The sequence below is a fragment of the Telmatherina bonti genome (assembly GCF_933228915.1).
Source record: "Telmatherina bonti genome assembly, chromosome: 19".
Taxonomy (NCBI): domain Eukaryota; kingdom Metazoa; phylum Chordata; class Actinopteri; order Atheriniformes; family Telmatherinidae; genus Telmatherina; species Telmatherina bonti.
In genome coordinates, this window is record NC_136617.1 from 22,694,988 (window position 1) to 22,712,445 (window position 17,458).

General features: G+C 41.6%; 1 protein-coding gene across 1 annotated transcript; it reads right to left on the minus strand.

Moving 5' to 3' along the window:
- Positions 1-103: 103 nt before the first annotated feature.
- On the minus strand, positions 104-17,097 carry itgb8 (integrin, beta 8; the record flags this gene model as incomplete). The annotated part of the gene is made up of 15 exons (XM_079258397.1): positions 104-1,452; positions 3,917-4,080; positions 8,018-8,121; positions 8,246-8,468; positions 8,585-8,993; positions 10,054-10,194; positions 11,106-11,198; positions 11,310-11,405; positions 11,521-11,679; positions 12,778-12,943; positions 13,310-13,449; positions 13,619-13,725; positions 13,858-14,029; positions 15,885-15,970; positions 16,998-17,097. The coding sequence occupies 15 exons, from the start codon at positions 17,095-17,097 to the stop codon at positions 1,324-1,326; spliced, it is 2,289 nt and encodes a 762-aa protein (XP_079114523.1). The 3' UTR covers positions 104-1,323.
- Positions 17,098-17,458: the final 361 nt, after the last annotated feature.

Genomic DNA, 17,458 nt, shown 5'->3' on the forward strand with positions numbered 1-17,458 from the left:
ATAAATAATCATTAGTGTTTCTAATTTACAGTGAAAGGGAGCAGCTGATGCAGTAAACAACACTGTTAAAAAAGAATCCAAATGAGGAGCAGGACTGAGCAAGCTAAAGTCTCATTATATGCCGTGCAGTTGGCAATCAGGATTGAGATAGTACCTTCTAGTGCAGGGTTGCTGTCGAGGGGAATCCCATCTCTGATCTCCGTACCCTCGGAGCTGATTTGTACCTTAAAGTCTCTTAAAGCCTCAAGTTGTCTGGATAGTTTGGAAAACAGATCTTCAGCAGGAGCAAGCAAACACAGTTCTCATGCAGAGGTCACTTCTTGTGGTGTTTGATGGCACATAAGTCCTTAGATGTGCATTTCAAACTCAGTTTGTGTCATTCCAGTGTTCAGATGGATGTGTGACAAACTTTAAATGCACATAGAAACTTTTGCAAGTATGATTTCAAACCCACTGTCAAACTTCTCCTCTCCCAGAGATGCCATATTTTTCAGTAGTATAATGCAACTTTTCTAGTGCAAGTCTAAACATGTTGTTAAAACAGGCAATATAATGCCATAAAAATGCCACGAAATTCAAACATCGGTTTATAATTAGGTTGATTTCTGGACAAAAAAACTTAAAAACACTAAAAACAGAGAATAGAACACAACTTTAAAAAGTAAATAAGGCATATGGAGTCATTGATGTAGTCGAGGCAATACAGCTGAGGTCAGTCATGTGCATTAATGGAGATGTCATATATTACGTTGACCACATGAGGGCAGACTAAGACAGGGAGACAGTACCATAAGAGCGTTGACGTCACAAACATGAACTTCTAATATGTAGTGTTTTAATTTAAAAAACATAAATAAGAAGAAAATAAGTATTTACCAGTAACACACTCAATTACATGCATCCATCCACACACACAAACACACACACACACACACACACACACACACACACACACACACACACACATACACACCTCACATATAAATTAGAGCAGTAATTGATGAATGGCTAAAAAGCAAGAAATGATCATATTTTACCCTGTAGAAAACATAGCCTACCTGTTGCTACAGAGGAAGAGGAGGTGTGGGACTTGTGCTATTTGTTTTTATCTCCATTTCCAGGATACTGGCCATAATCGTCAAACAGTTTATCATAGTTTTCTTGTTTCATTTCACAAATAGTTCCATGGTCTAGTTAAGCATCGACTGGATTTTCCACATGCAGTTCACTGACTTTTTTTGGAGGTTGACAAGCAGAGACATTTTTAGTCCCGCTCTCCTTCTGTGTGTCAATGTTGCTTTCCTTCAGATGTTCATCCAATGATTAGCATTGCCAGGGGTCACCGAAGGCCATCTTAGGAACCTGGATGTGCATCTCCGCAGGGCGGTCAGGTGGGCGTTCCCTCCTGTACGTTACTGTTTTCTCATTGGTTGTAGGGATGTATGACAGGTCCTGGAGGACAAAAGAAGTGTCCAGTCAGCAAAGACACAAACACATAAACAGGACACAAGTCCATGTTTATGGAAAAAAGACACTGAAACCTAAAAAACATTTAGGTTTTTCTTTTATAAAGCTGGGGGGACTCCTGGGTGGCCAAAAGTGATATCCAATCAGCCCAAAAAGAAAATAAAAGATCCAAAAATGTATGTTATGTAACCGAGTTTGTTTTGATGATGCTATCTATGTTTATGATATGTGGGACACATAAGAAAAAGTTTAGTTGTTTAAGACTTGTGAGTGATTACATTGCTAGACAGGTCAAAACAAATTCTTTCAGGGTTCAGTGAATTGAAGAAAAGTGAAATTAGAAATTAGAAAGATGATCACATATAACATTTTAATTAGTCTTAGAAACCACAAATGTTATAACCAGGTGGGAGAGCATTACCTTTGTGTATGATTACTTATATGACAACCAGGGCATCTGGACAGAAGTGTAAATATGCAAATAAATAATCTCATCAAAGAAGTGATGTCAGTCAATGTCCCACCCCAAGTGCCACGTTTCAAAAGTCAACATGTGAAACAATTACATTAATCCTAAACAGGAGCATATGTTTCTATTCAAGCCATCAAGTCATTTATACATGTCTGGTTTTCACATGGGTGGCTTTTCAGAGAAATTAAAGTGCACAATGCTTCCAGGTTATTAGTTTTAGGTGTCAGAAACGTCTACCACACAGCAATGTGTGCCTGTCATGGCCTATTTGTTGAGAGTCTGTAGGATCGGACTGATTACATAAATCACTCTACTATTTGCATTGCGATTTAAAACAACATCTAACCAGTAAAATTACAGTCAGGGTGGCAATATTTAAGTGTTATAAATGTCATAAATACAGTTTATTTACAGACAACTAAACTTAGCAGAAAAGTTAGAAAATTTGTTTCATGTTGATTATTTCTGCCTTTTAATAATCAGTTTCTGTTGTATTAATTATTGTCAGAAAAGCTGACCAGTCACTTGGAGGTATAACTTGTAAGGATTGTACATTTGCAGAATGAGCAACACAGATGAACATGTGGGTAGTACCTTCCATAAAATGAGCCAAAATACTCTGCAATTCTCTCCTGTTGGTATAAATTTTTGTTTTGAGGTTCATGTGCTGGTGGGGGTGTGCAGGTCACAGAATGACACTTACTCAAAAGACATCAGAGTGAGATTCTGGAGCCAGTGGTGAGACCATATCTCCACATTCTGGCACCTAACTCCACACTCCAGGATGACAATGCTCTCTCCCACAGAACCAGGATTGTCATAAACATCTCCAGAATTTGGGAGTGGTGAGAGGACGGGAGGACCTGTCATAAGTTCAGATTTTAACCTGAACACTTGTGGGATCAGCTTGGTTATGCTGTGTGTGCTAGAATGGCTAACACAGCCATGCTAGCTGACCCTCTACAACTCCTGGTTCAGAAATGGGATGCTGTCCCACAGCAAAATGTGACCAGACTGGTGACAAACTGGTCACCGGCCAGAGGAGAAGAAGTTACTAAACTGTTCTGGCTGCTTGTAGATCTTCTACATGCTATCCAGACTCCTTACAGTATGATGAAATAAGAGTAGAAATAGCCAATATGTGTCATTTCCTTCCCTTTTTACAGTGTGTGCAATCCTCAATTTCAGCTAGCAATTCAAAACAAGCATACCACCATCAAGAAACTGCAGGGGATTTTGGCACATTTATTTTGGAAGTTGGACGAATGTGTGTGTGTCATTAAAGTTTACTTATCTTTATTAAATATAGGCTTTTTAGTATGAATTTTTAACTGACTCATAGAAATAGTCATTTATCAGTGGCCGCTTGTTTTAGGTGGATTTTATAAGTATTCACCATAAGAAGAGGAGATTATTAATTTGATATGAATTCACAGAGGAAGTCAGTAAAGATTATCAACAGTCAATTCTGCGTGTTAAATCTCCTTTGAGTGTGTGTTACAAATGAAACATCAGCAGAGATTTGCAACCTGTAATGCATGATTTCAAATGTTGCCTAAATAGATCATCAGCCTCTGCAAGATGATCCATAATTGTGCCATAAAAGACAATAAATGGTAACATGCAGATGTGTTCAATTCATGTAGAGCAATTTAAGCACGTCCCAAGAACACCCCCCTTCCCCCCCTTACATGCAAAAATTTCCATCCACTTCTCAAAGGTGCTGTATGTCATGGTAAGGTCAGAAATCTGGAAACTTTGGATGCTGTGCTGGGAGATGAGAGGAAATGTAAAAAACATCTGTACCTCTAGGAGCAGAATCATATTTCTCACTCCTGGTTTCAGTGGACATTACTCATTAACATGAATATGCTTATGAATAAAGGGCTCCCTAATCCCTGTGAGGGCCCAAGGGAAACCAAATCTCCCATCAATTAAAATCGTGCTGCGGTGATGATATGACATTTAAGAGCTAACCTTTCCAGTGCAATGATAGCCTCCATCCTCAGCGGGACCCCCCGATGACCTGCCCCTCTGCTGGAGTAACAGTCGGGATACAGCCACCACAACCAACCCACACAGCAACGTCAGGGCACACACACTTAGGAATGTTCCAACCAGCCGCCCGCTGCTCACACGTCCTGTGGATGCACACGTTAACACACAAACGGTTTCTCTATGTTGGGCTGAAACTAATCTTCTGTGTAATTGACAGAACATTTGAAAAGTAAATGATGCATAACCTGCAGAGATACATCATAGTTAGTATTAAATGAAAACAACCAAAAGCCCAGCTTCAGCTAAATGTCCCGAGATTTCCCAAAATCACACAGAAAGCAAAAAGTAGAAACTTTCACTGCACGGCTACATGGCGGACATGGGGTTCTCCTGAAGAACGATGGTTTTGTGCTTAGAGATCATTAACTCTAGAGAGTAACGTGATACTTTTTGCATTTTTCTCCTTTTTTTTCATCCAGCTTTCATACATGTAGCGGTAGGCACTAAAACATACGACACATGATCCTAATCTTGACAACCTCTTCAGTTAAATACTAACATTGGATTAGCATAATATATCGAGACATATTAATCCAGATCACTTCTGTCTAATATCATTTCCCATAAATCTGCTTAAAATCCAGTACTTTCATACAAACCTTAAGTACATCAAAGTTATCCAAATCTGTGCCATGTATTTTTTATACTTCAGCAGTTCTAATAGGTTGAAGTCATAAGACTTACAGACATTTTCATGTTGATCTGGAGATCAATGTAAAGACCTGTGTTGAATGTTTAAAATGACCAACTTCTTCTTGTGTTAACTTCGAAGATGTGCATGTTTGTATTTGCATTGTCAATCACAAGGACATGGACCTGCTTTTTCTTATGCATTTAGTATCTCCTCCAACTTGCTTTACATTCAGTATGGCCTCTAAAAGGTATGTGTGATCTTGATGCAAAATATTGAGTGAAGAAATTGATGCATTTAAGTTAAAGTAAAAATAACATTTTCCTCTTACATATAGCAGTTTGAAATCAAAATAGCATGAAACAAAAACCTCTTAAGTAATCCCCCCTAACATTGAACTACAGAGCAATACTTAGGTAAATGTCATAATATCATTTTCTATGCACACAATTAGCACAGTCAGTGGCAGCTGTGCCAGTGGTGCTGACATAAAACTTAGCTGGCTGTGTATCTGCTGGGCAGCATGTGTGGATGACGAGCTGATGGCTCGACACAAAGAGCCCAAAGAGTCCTATGACATTTTGTAACAGGGTTACCATGGAGATCTGGCTCCTGCTGCACCCCGGGAGGAGTGGGCGTGAGCAGGAAGAGAGTATCCCGTTGGGTGGAGGGGGGCACTAGGGGAGACGTGATGGTGGTGGGAGGGAGGTGTGATGGTAATGCACAATGAGCAGCGCTGTTCCAAAAATTTGGGAGGCGGACCGTAACACTTGGATGTGCAGTGCTGTGTGTGTAACCCAGGGCAAGCGTGTGCTGGTGGGTTGTGTGTGTGTGTGTGTGTGTGTGTGCGTGTCTGCAGCTGAAAAAAACTAAAAAAAAAAAAAAAAAAGTAAGCTGGGTGGGGGATGTCAACGCCACAGCTGTAGCACTGACAGCAGGCTTGCTGACTCGAATTCACCAGGGTGTAGTACTGAAGCTGTGGTCGCAACGGATGTGACCCTCGCAAGATAGAAAATGTGTGTGTGTGTGCATGTGTTTATAACATCCCCAGTCTTGTGCTTATGCAAAGCTAGGTATGACTGACCGCAGGGTGAACAAATAACCTGAGGGCATTGGAAACTGATAGTGACAGATGTCATTACAGTCCAAATCCACATGTTAGACATGTTAAAGACCCAGACCAAGTCTCAGACTTAAGGACCAGAAGAAAATCTATGGTAGGCTTAATCAGCCCACAGAAATATGAGGGAGGAGGGTAGGGGTGGGAAAAGGCTGTGAAGTAGCCGCTCTTTCAGCTAAAGTTACATAATCATTGTTTATATTATGTTATTGTAATAACTCTAATACACTGTGAAAAATAATATTAATCAGATAATATTTTTGCCGATCCAAACCATTCTTCTAATTGACGTGGGCCTTCTGACATCCTTTAGCTGGTTGTCTGTCATAATTAATCTTTATCTATTCACAATTAATGATATATGAGCTAAAATATGGTAAAAAATGATCAACATGAGTGTCACGTGACAGCATACTGACAGTATGTAAACAAAAGTTCTGACTGCAGATAAATAGATTTTAAGTCTGTTTGCAGCGAATTCTGTATAGTTTCAATTTTGTAAATAATTATCTGGCTCTACAATCTTGGTACATATGTTAAGGTGACAGAACTATTGTGATCAGTTGGCCTTGCCCTCTGGTTTTGGTTTTATAGTTTTTTTTTTTTTATTTTTATGCATGAGTTTTAATTGCTGTGAATTTTATGTTGTGGGCAAGGTCACTGATTGCCAACTAGCCACAGCTGGCATTCCTCCTCCCTGCCACTAAGTTGGCAGGGAGTTAATTGGCCAACGGGGAACAGGTGAGAAGGAGGTTTTTAAGGCACAGGCTGAAGGAGGATGTGACCAATAGGGAAGGCAAGCAGCTTGGGCTGTGCTGTCTTGATGGGCCTCATAAGGACTGGCGCCAGTAGCAGGAAGGAAGGACAATGCCAGCGGGGACGCGTGAGGACGCGTCAGGATGGGAAGAGGATCTTGTGGTGGAGCTGGAGGTGACAAAGAAGAAGCCAGTGACAGGACGTGTCGTTGGATCAGCAGAGGGGGAGCGTTTGGCAATCCCCCCTCTAAGCTAAGCCTCTCCTTTTTTTTTTTTTTTTTTCCTGTGGGTGGTGATTAATGCCCCACCCTTTCAGGCAGACTAGCAGGCCCATTTAGTTGCTGATCACCTGTCCTTCACACAGATCCCTCCCCAGAACGGAATCGAAGACACGTCAAGAGACTGGGGGGGGGAAAAGGAAGCGACATCGCAAAGAGACTCTACTAAAGGGCCGTGGCTGATGACCCTTTTCAGCTCACCTTGGGGACGTTTTTAGTCTTTTTGTAATACAAAGGTTAATAAATACTTGCAGACTAACTTAAATCTCTTCTGGCATGTTTATTCATATAAAGTGCTCCCCTTAGAAACCAAAGTTGGAGGTTGATTACCCCGTGACACATATACACACTGGGTGCATCCTTCCTTTCTATGCTTATTTTACATGTCAATATGGCCTAAGACGATCCAGTGCACGCAAGAGAATGTAGCTCTACGTTATGCTGAATCAGTCGAAAGTATTTTGCTTTGCACTTTAAGCTGTTTGCTCATGATTTCATCGGTCAAAACATATACGACAAGAAATGAATACATCGTTGTCAATCCGTACATCATAACAGGGTTAGATATCTTTACTAGGTGATATAATAGGTTTTTACTTTGCTCAGCTCACCTTAACAGTGCAGTGTATTACAAAGCCAAAGGTCAGTGACATCACTTTTATATATAACTGAAAACTGTTTTATCTGATCACTTTACAAGAATATCAGTGATATTAAGCAATATCTACTTTCTGTGGCTCCACATGCATTAGTTGCCATATTTGTGCCACCATTTTTACAATGGTGTCCCAGAATAGCTCTATGGGTGAAGCAAGAACTCTCTGAGATTCAAAACTGCAGTCCTTTGATAACTAGCTAGAGCCCCTTTCAGGATGAGAAATGGCTAAAAAGGTAAGCTACACAGAAAAATACAGTACACATGTACACAATTTTGAAATAGCTACCCGTGGTGCGGTCAGTGCTGGATTCGCTCAAACATGAAAGCAGACTTATTTCTGAAAGACTTTTGGTCACTGATGGCCACCGTCCATCCACAACTGTGCTTTGCATTTGAAGTCATTTCTACACCCATCTTTACTACTAGATGTCAGTAATTGCTACACACTACAAAACAGGTATATGGGAATGACAACACATCTATGCTAACTTTATGTTTGGTCTCTGGTCCCGAGTGATTGGTTGCAGAAAATAAAGACCCTTCTGCATGGACATACAGTTCATGTTTCTGTGTTTTACCTGAGACATGATCCACTATGTCAATCAGTGGCGCACAAGTGTTGTTGCAGTGCTCTGCTTCTTTTTGTGAAAGACCATGAGAACGGTTGCAGTTCACACTCTTGCTGAGGGAGAAAGAGGGAAAACAGACACACAGACATTATGAAATACAAGAGATTTAGGTCAAATATATATTTAGTTGTGTTTTCTGTCATATGTTGGTATAGTGAATAGAAACATTCAAAGTACCAGGTGGATTTCTGGGTCCTTTGGCAAATAGGACATCTCTCACAGAAGTCTCCAGACAGTCTGAGGTCATCACATACACACTTGCCACACACACACCTGCCCTGCCCACTGCAAAGCAAGCCATTTGGTGATTGGCAGCTTGCTGTGGAGGTGGGACAGCCGCAGCTAACACCTGTCCACCCGTCCAGGCACACACACTCTCCTGATGTGCAAACACCTCTACCTGAGAGGAACAGACAGGCAAGGAAAAAACGTAGACGTTAATGTTTCGCTTCAGACACACTACTTCTTGAGACAGGAACAAATGAATGTCATAGTAATATAAGTCTGTCCCCTTACCTCCACACAGTAATTCCCTTTCGTACGGGCAGGAGAAGTCATCTATTTCGCAGTATTTCCCATATGTTACCCCAAGCTTGCTTTGCTCGCACACACACCTGCCGCATTCACACACTCCCCGGCCGCTGCAGTCTACTTTCGACCCATCTGCTCTGCAGCTCCTGTCTGGATCTGAGTCTTTTATTGGAGCTAGCCTCTGCTCCTGACTGGCACCATGTTGGGGCCCTCTGCAGGGGTCCCGGTCATTATCATGGCAGCGTCCCATTAGTCCACAACTGCAGCGACATTTAGAGTGGACCCTAACGACAGTGGATTCATTGTAACCCACGGGGCTAACCATCACCGTCACATCTTCATCTTTACCATCGTCATCACAAGAATCCTGACCAATGGTGATATTGAAGTAAACCTTCATGACAAAAAAAAAAAAGAGAAAAAAAAGGGGGATATTATAGGAGCTGGTCAGTCCACGACGGCTTAGCTCAAAGATCACCAGAGTGGATGGCTATGACATATGTCTTTATCATATTTCATAGTAAGTAAAAGTGGGCAAAGGAGAAAACCTGCACAGCTCCACTGAAGTGAAGCTTTTAGAGAAATTATCTTTTCGTCTTATAACTGCAAGGAACTATATTTCAGGGATTATTAACCTCTATGCTCAATTATAAAAAATCTCTAACAAGTACTGTACTAAAGAGCTGGATGATGAACTGGTTCGCAAATGAGACTGTGAATAATTATCCTGCTGACGTGGAAAATTGTGCATACCGAAGCTTCAAATTTACCGTCAAGCCTTTCGCTTGATTTTTATCACTGTTCTGGTAAATTCCGGTACTTTACATAATTCACTTTAATCCACCCATGGATTAAAGGGCTGAGCATTAGTCTGTTTGCACAATGGGGTGACTATGGAGCATGATTTAGCATCTCAGTGTTCGACAAAGACCATCAAAACATTACATGTGAGAGAAATCTCATACAGAGTAAAGTTTAAAGTAGTTAGCGGTGAAACAGACATTTCCAAATGTACTGAAAATGCTAGGTCATTTTTACTATTATTATAGCAAGCATTGGAAGGAGCTCTCTGTAGGCAGGGCTGAATACTATTTCAAGTTGTTCTCAACCAGAAGGACATATCCAATGGCCTGATTCTAAATATAAATGTCCAATTTGTTTGCATAAAGATAAAATAACTGTTTTAGGATGAAAAGGTCATGAATCACATGGAAATGTTTTACTGTTAAATAAAGGCTATAATCCGCTCAGATCGGATTATTTACCAAATCTTTTCTGCCATGTTAAGCTTCGAGTAACGTGTTTGCATAGATGTGTTTGTACATGTCAAAGTAATCCCAACATGTATTCTCCAGTATTGCTGTGGGCCTAATTTTAAAATGTGTGTTAAAAACATTGTAATATATGGCTAAATTAAAACACTGTTATAATCATGCATGTGCTTTAGCGTTTACCGTCTGGCCTGGCTGTACCCCTGAGCAGCTTTGGCCTTTAGCAGTGGAGGCATCAGGACAGAGCGGAGACACAGACACCCGGAACCTGCTGACTGCCTTGTCTTCCACGGACACTGACACCGCCACCTCTGACAGCAACCTCTAAGTAGAAAGAGGGCAAAAATGAGAGGAACAAGAGACATCATGTTTAGAATCTGATGCTTAGAAATGAAACTTTTTGGCTGGTTTTGAGGTATAACAGAGAGAGAGAGAAGAAGCAGAACTTTATAGTTTTATGTAAAACAGTTTGTGAATGGGAATAAAAGAGACAGAGAGGGGGAACTTTGACATTGAAAGTTGCAAAATGTCCCCAAAAAACCTTTGGTGTTGTCTTTTCTTTCATTCTGAAACACAGAAGGGGGGGATATGAGGCCGAGGAGGTGGGGGCCAAAAATAGCATCTTTGTGTTCATCCATTATTAGGACTCATGGTTTCCGTGGGGATCTGATAGCTATTATAATGGCAGCTTCTGTTCAGACTCTGCTGCTTCTGTGTGTGTGTGTGTGTGTGTGTGTGTGTGTGTGTGTGTGTGTGTGTGTGTGTGTGAGCCTGCACGTATGCATAGCTACACACCCAGATCTGTGGATTCGGCAGATTCTCGAACCAAACAATGGAGCGCTGTGCCGGAGGGAAGATTATAGCACAGGCTTTGGCCAGCTGAACTAAACCCTAGTCTCTCACAAACACAAATACCAGGTCTATTGCTTCTTAAACTTCTGTCCTCATCTGTCATTTTTCTGGTGCATTAGGCCAAAAGAAACTTTAAACTACAGAAAATATAAATTGTGTTTCAAGAGTTTCCATTACAGGAAGGACAAGTCAATGATACTTCAATTGATCAGCCAACTAATGCCTCACCACCAAAGAGGAAGGAGTATGTCCTCTTGTGAATCTTGCTTTTGATGTGCTGCAGTACTACTGCACGCTGTACCCATCTTGCTCAAAAGAAAAAAAGAAACACAGAGAAAGAACAATACAACCTTAAAGAGAAAGCATGGGTGAGTGGTTTGTACCTTGTATGCATCAGCTACCAACTCTATAAGGTTTGGTGCCTGAAACATGCTTAACTTTCCCAGGTAAGAGCCAGGTATTAGCTCCACCAACTCCTACAAAATAAAGAGAAAGGTTAAAGGTCGATCACTGAGAATGGATGCTTTTCAGTAGGTAATATCTTCTCTTTGGCAAATTATATGATGTAAATGTAGATCACAGATTACCTCATACCACTGATACTGCTGCGTCTCCACAGCAAAGATGGAGTAGATATGGTTCTCAAGAAGCTTGTCAGACAACTGACCCAAACTGGGATGGTCCTAAAAGGGAGATAATCCAAGTATGAGAATATAATTTTGGAGCTTGATGAACTGTCTGCAACTGAAGTACAGAACAGGCAGAATCAGAGCATATAAACCCATTTCATTTTTGTACCATCCTGGTGCTTCCTGTGTAGACGTTGTTCTCCAGATGACACAGACCATCGTGTGGCACCACGATCCCTGCCAGCCGGCTGTCCAGGGCGAGGTGAGATGGTTGGTCGGTCATCAGGAGTAACAGACGCTTTGCCTCAGGCCGCCACCCAACTTCTCTCTGAAAGAGATACAGAAAGAAAACGAGCTGTCATTTTGCATTGAGTTGTATATTTCAGATTCAGATTTTTACTGTTTGTTACTAAACTGGAGGGAAGTGAACATCTAACCTGTGATCCAATTTATGAAAATCTTCAATCCTGTTGGAAAGCTATACCACTGTATTCTCTGGCTTAAAGAGGGGAAAGTACGTTCAACTTGTAATCGACTCACAGTCCATAAACCAGAATCCATCATTGTATTTGTAAACGACATCATGTATACTGAGTGACATATGTTTGTGTTGAAACAATAAAACTGTTTTGCTCTCAAGACTATGGCAAGTATTTCTAACAGAGGAGCTAATGCAACACAGTAGGTAAACATGCTTCTGTGCCAGCTGTTTGGCAACATATCACAATGATCACAATCAGCATTCCAACATGTTTCAGAAGCAGGTTGGATTAAACCAACTATCATCTCAGAGCCTCTGAAGAACAGTTTCACAAATTCCACATTGTCAGAGTCTTAAATCACCATTTATCAGCACCCAAACAGACTGATGTGGCAAATCGTGCATGCTTCATATTTTAAGGATTTACAAGTGTGGTAAAAGAAAAATGCAAACTCAAACATTTGAGTCATCTGAATTAGATTAGTTTCCATTATGATCAGGTTGATTTCATATTGCCAAATTAAAACCAAAGCAGCAGAAATTCCTCTATCAGTCAGAGAGTCTCCTTCTTGTCTGTGACTCATCGTAGACAGTGTGAGAAAATGGGACCATGCGAACATGTGTGTATATTTAGAGAAACTTTGTGAGCTTATGCACAAGTATGACGTAATGGAGAGTCTATTTCTGGACAAGACCACCACCAAGGTGATTCCCTGAAAACTGGTTATTCTTGGCCCCCTTGCATTGGGGTGACTCACAGGTCTACTGCAGCCACTGTGTTAGCAACTGTGACACTTTGTGTGTCATACTACAGCAATAATTAAGCGTTGTTGCTGAATTGGATTTCACTAGGAACCGGCGTTGCTGAGTCAGACCGCTTCCATTGTCTCAGAACAAATGTCTCTTTTGCTCTCCTGCATGTGCATGCCTCAATGTCCCACTCACCTGGCAGACAGCAGCTTGCAGCATGGCATCTAGTCCTCCTTCAGGTGTGTCCATGTTCCCAGAGATGCGCTGGCGTTTGATTACACGTGTGAACTCGCTCATGTTTCCAGTCATACTAAGCACGTGGTGGAAACCGTGGGCTGGAGGACAGCGGATTTCATAGTCGCTGGTGAGAAACACAAAACAGACAAATGTTTTTAATTGCAACATTCAGGAATGCAGAGCTGCTGTCTTAGTGTCCGAGCACAGCTAATCAACAGATTATGATCTCTACCTTAGTTACACATGTAAGTAGTGTTACAAGTAGCGACAGGGTTCGTGGAGATTTTCTTAAATAAACACTGGAATTACAACTCCACTCTCCTTGTCTCATCAAAATATTAAATATCATCTGAGAGATATAAGAGACAGTGTAGAGGGTGCTACAGCTCTGTTCATTTACAGCAAGAAATTTAACAAAACTGGTTATATTAGGAAGATGAATTGGTTTTTCCCCAAATGGATGATCCAGCCAACAAATTCTGTGTCTCACCTGCAGGGGTTTTTGATCTTGGAAGGGTGGACATTGATGTAAGGTGAGACAGGTTTGTCCACAAAGGAACCAAACCCCAGCCAAAGGTCTGAGGTGAACTCCGTCATGCGGAGGGACAGAGCTATGCCCACCGTCTTCAGCTATAACACAGATGGAAGAACGAAGGATATAAAAGAGAAGCAAAAGAAATTCTCAAGCAAAAACCAAAACTTTTATTATGAGAAGTTTGTTAAAAAAAAATTCAAACATTTCCAAAATAAAAATGATCCAAATGCATAGAAGTAACGTGGCATTAGTCTTAATACCCACATGATCAAGGTTTTCCTGCATAGAAGCTGAAACATCCACCAGGTAGTACAGATCCACAGGATAACGCTCCAACTGCTTCACAGCTACAATAAAACTGGCTTCTGAACCTGGAAGCAGAAAAAGAAAAACATAAAAAAGGAAAGGTAAATTTAAATTAAAACATATTCTCTGTATAAATGAGAAATCCAGTCATCTTGCACTGAATGAACTTGCAGAGATTGTAAGTTACAGGCATCTACCTGGTCTAAGGGTGATGCTGATGTCTCGTGGGGAGACTTGTGTACTGCTGAGGGTAGTGTTGACCTCCACCTTTGTCTTTGACTGCTCCATAAACTCCAGCTCACAGCCTCTCCTGTGCAAGTTCTCCGACAGGTCGCAGCGATGGCTTTGCTCAGCCCCGCGTAAGAAGTCCTGGAGATCAGCAGGTTCAAAACAGTCTTTTATCACCTTTATTTAGTATATTTTGTTTGCAACTTCTTAATTCATTATGAAAACATGTGTGTGTTGGTGAGTATAATGCAAACACAACAAAAGACAAAGAACGAATATTTTTAAATGGACAAATTAATCTCATTACAGAGCAAATGACAACTTTTTGTCCCACAAGTTTATATTCTACTGAATTTCTTCTGGAAGTTGGGTTTATTGCTCCTGTAATCTTTCATTTGTGCTTCAGTCAAAACACATTGAGCCCCTCCAAAGCAGGGAGAGTAGTGAAAGGTCTCAAGGTAAGATGGAAAAGTTTCCTGATCACTCTTTCCACTGTATCACACTGCACCCATTCACAAATGTAGGCAGTGGGGCATAAACCCACCATTTACAGGTTATGATTCATCTAATTATTAACCCACCATTTTGTTTTGTATGATCTTTGATCTTTATAAAGTACAGCAGCTTTGAAGTCCCTAGTTTAACAATCACGAGATAAACTTAGTCCTGTTTCACTTTTACACAGTTTCATTTTCCATTTCATTGCCTTTTGTTCAACTGGTTTATTCAGTGACACATAAAATAGGTAGCCTAGTTTCTGTTTCACTTGATGCTGAAATGACTAATGATGTTTCACCATCAGTGTCTAATTTCCATGTTACCTCACACAGAAAAATGGAAAATTAAATCTATATTTTTTTAAGTTAAAAAGTGACCAACATTTAGTAAAATGAGGAATTTCTATGCGGCGGCTAACAGTGTCACACCTCCTAGCTTCAGAGTGGATTAGTGACCTTTGTTACTTCAGCTTGAGAGGAAAACACACAGAAATACTGTACAGAAGCACTAGAGGCATAAAACCTGACCAATAAATGTGCACGTTTTCTTTGAGTTATTATCATTTCATGGGTCTGATTTAAAGAACATGGCAAGAGAAAGAAAAAATGTGGAGACAGGTAATGCAATAGCAAAATCATTTGGGATTTCTGCAACTTTTCAGACAGAAAAGCCACTGAAGCGAAACAGCAGAGCATCTACAATGAGACCTGAGGCTGTAACAGAATACGTGACCATGGCCTGAACCTGAGGCTTGAATACTCTTGTTTATTTTCAGGCATCCCTGTAGCAATAATTTGCTTAGTAAAAGCTCTGAATGCCAGAAACTTAACTTCCTGGGACTTTCCTTACAGATTTCGTCCCCTTTGGCGTTAAGAGCATCATGTGAACATGCATATTCACAAGCACCGTTGCAGCTTTGTTTTTACTGCTTGCTCAAGCATGGCTTTGTGAATTTGTGTGAGTAGGAGGTTCTGGAGGTGACGTTTGAAAGCAATCACACAGTCAAGCCAGCCCCCCCACAAGATGATGTCAGAGAAGACTGAGGGTGGGAAAGCACCTGAAATCTGTAATACACACACTTGTTAACAGTCCAGTTTAGCCAGCGTGATATGTAGTGACTGGTGTTGTACTGGGAGGCTTTCCAGCTTCTCAAGGCTGTTCTGGGGGTGGGCTCTTCAAAAGACAGACAGGTACAGACAAACACACAGGCAAATGCTGTGTTTCGTGTGGGTGGAGACTAAACACATAGATAAAGAGTGGCTCCATCTCTGAGAAAGCATGTACGGAAATATTCACACACCGACTGACACACTCAGCCAAGTCATAACGCAGACCGCTAAGCTCAAACATACACATTATATTCTCATTTGAGGATGCCACAAAAGCTTTGGTGCGTGTTGTCTGAGGAATGCTGCTGAATGTCTGCCATGTTCCCACTGTTTGCCTGCTCCTCTTTTTTGTCTGTCACACACAAACACACTGGTGTGCACATTCATACCTCCTTGAAACACCAGACACATTGTGGTCCACGTCGGAGGCAGTCTGCGCAAGAGGTGACGCTGGGTGACCAACACACACTGGTACCTGGCAGAAGAGAAGAGAAGAGAAGAGAAGAGAAGAGAAGAGAAGAGAAGAGAAGAGAAGAGAAGAGAAAAGAAAACATAATTAGCATATGAAAGAATGTGTGTGTCAACACTCATTAGCCATGCAGCAAAGCCCCCATGGACATTTAGATCTCATGCACACTTCTGATGATGAAAGCACCACTTAGCATTTCATATGAGGCTTCTTGCCAGATAACTACAGCAGTGTGGGAACAGGTGCCCAAGTTTTTGGATTTAATACACTCTCTCACACACATAAAGGACTGCTAATCCCTGCTTAATCAATGAATGCTACTCAGATATATTTAAATGGAGCACTGCAGGCAATTAAGACAAGATTCCTTTAAACATTTTTTTTCAGGTGAAAGAAAAACAGAAAGAATTCAGACTTCCGGAGTGACTAAAGGTGCAACATGCACCCCAGGCTTTCTGCAGTGAGATCAATGATTTATTGAACTACTTTAGCTGATAAAATCCAATTACTAAGGACTTTCAGTAAATGTGGGACAGAGAAAGGCTGCAGGTCTAAGCATCAGTAACAGACCAATTATCAGGCCACTCTGACCCAATTAGGATTGTGCACTTTGTTAAACTCCTGAATAGGTGGCACATATACAAAATGATCAATCAGCGTGCTGTAACAAGAGGTTAATGTGGTATTTACTGCCACAGCTGGTCCCCTGAGCTATTTCCTTGAGCAATAATGGGCAACATCCCAGGTGGCAAAGTGAACGGGTCAAGTGAATCTGAGGGATGGCACAGTCAGAGGATATCAGTCCACATAAAAGTAGTCTCAGTTTGGGTAAAATACTGATCTTGTTCAGTCAGAACTGGTCTGTCAAAGCATTTCTGCCTGAAGCTATTACCCTTATGTATCCTTATGTATACCCATTTTCTAATCCTATTGGGCATTTCTTTGATCCTGCGCACTGCTTTCATGGAAAGATGCGACAAATTGCGGGGATATTATGTAGGTAGGTAACTATCCTTCATGACCCTCCACTCACCTCCGCTGGAAGCTTCTGCGCAGACAGCAAGTAGCACCACGCAGCCGAGCAGGACACGCAGAGGGACGCTGCTGCCGTGTGCGCGGAGCCAGGAAGTCATCCTATCCACGCCGGGGGTGATGCAGCGAGGAGACACGGGAGAAGAGCTGAGCAGCTACTGGAGATGAAACGGGGCAGGCTGCGCACTTGGCGTCCGCTGCCGCAAGAACAAAAGCCGGGAGTACCGGACCGAGCCGCGGGACATTGTCGTTCACTCAACAACCCTCTAATCCCGTAGAGGTAGGCTGTTCGCATAAAACCAGTCAAATAAGCTTACAAGCGCGCTCCCCCGCGGACCAGGAGAGAAGGTGGACTGCTGCGACAGATGCTTTGTGCGGTTCGAGTCCCTCCATCTATTCCAGGTGTTTCCCCGCGCGCTCCCTTTGACAGTTTACAGCAAAGTATCATCCCGGGACGAGAAG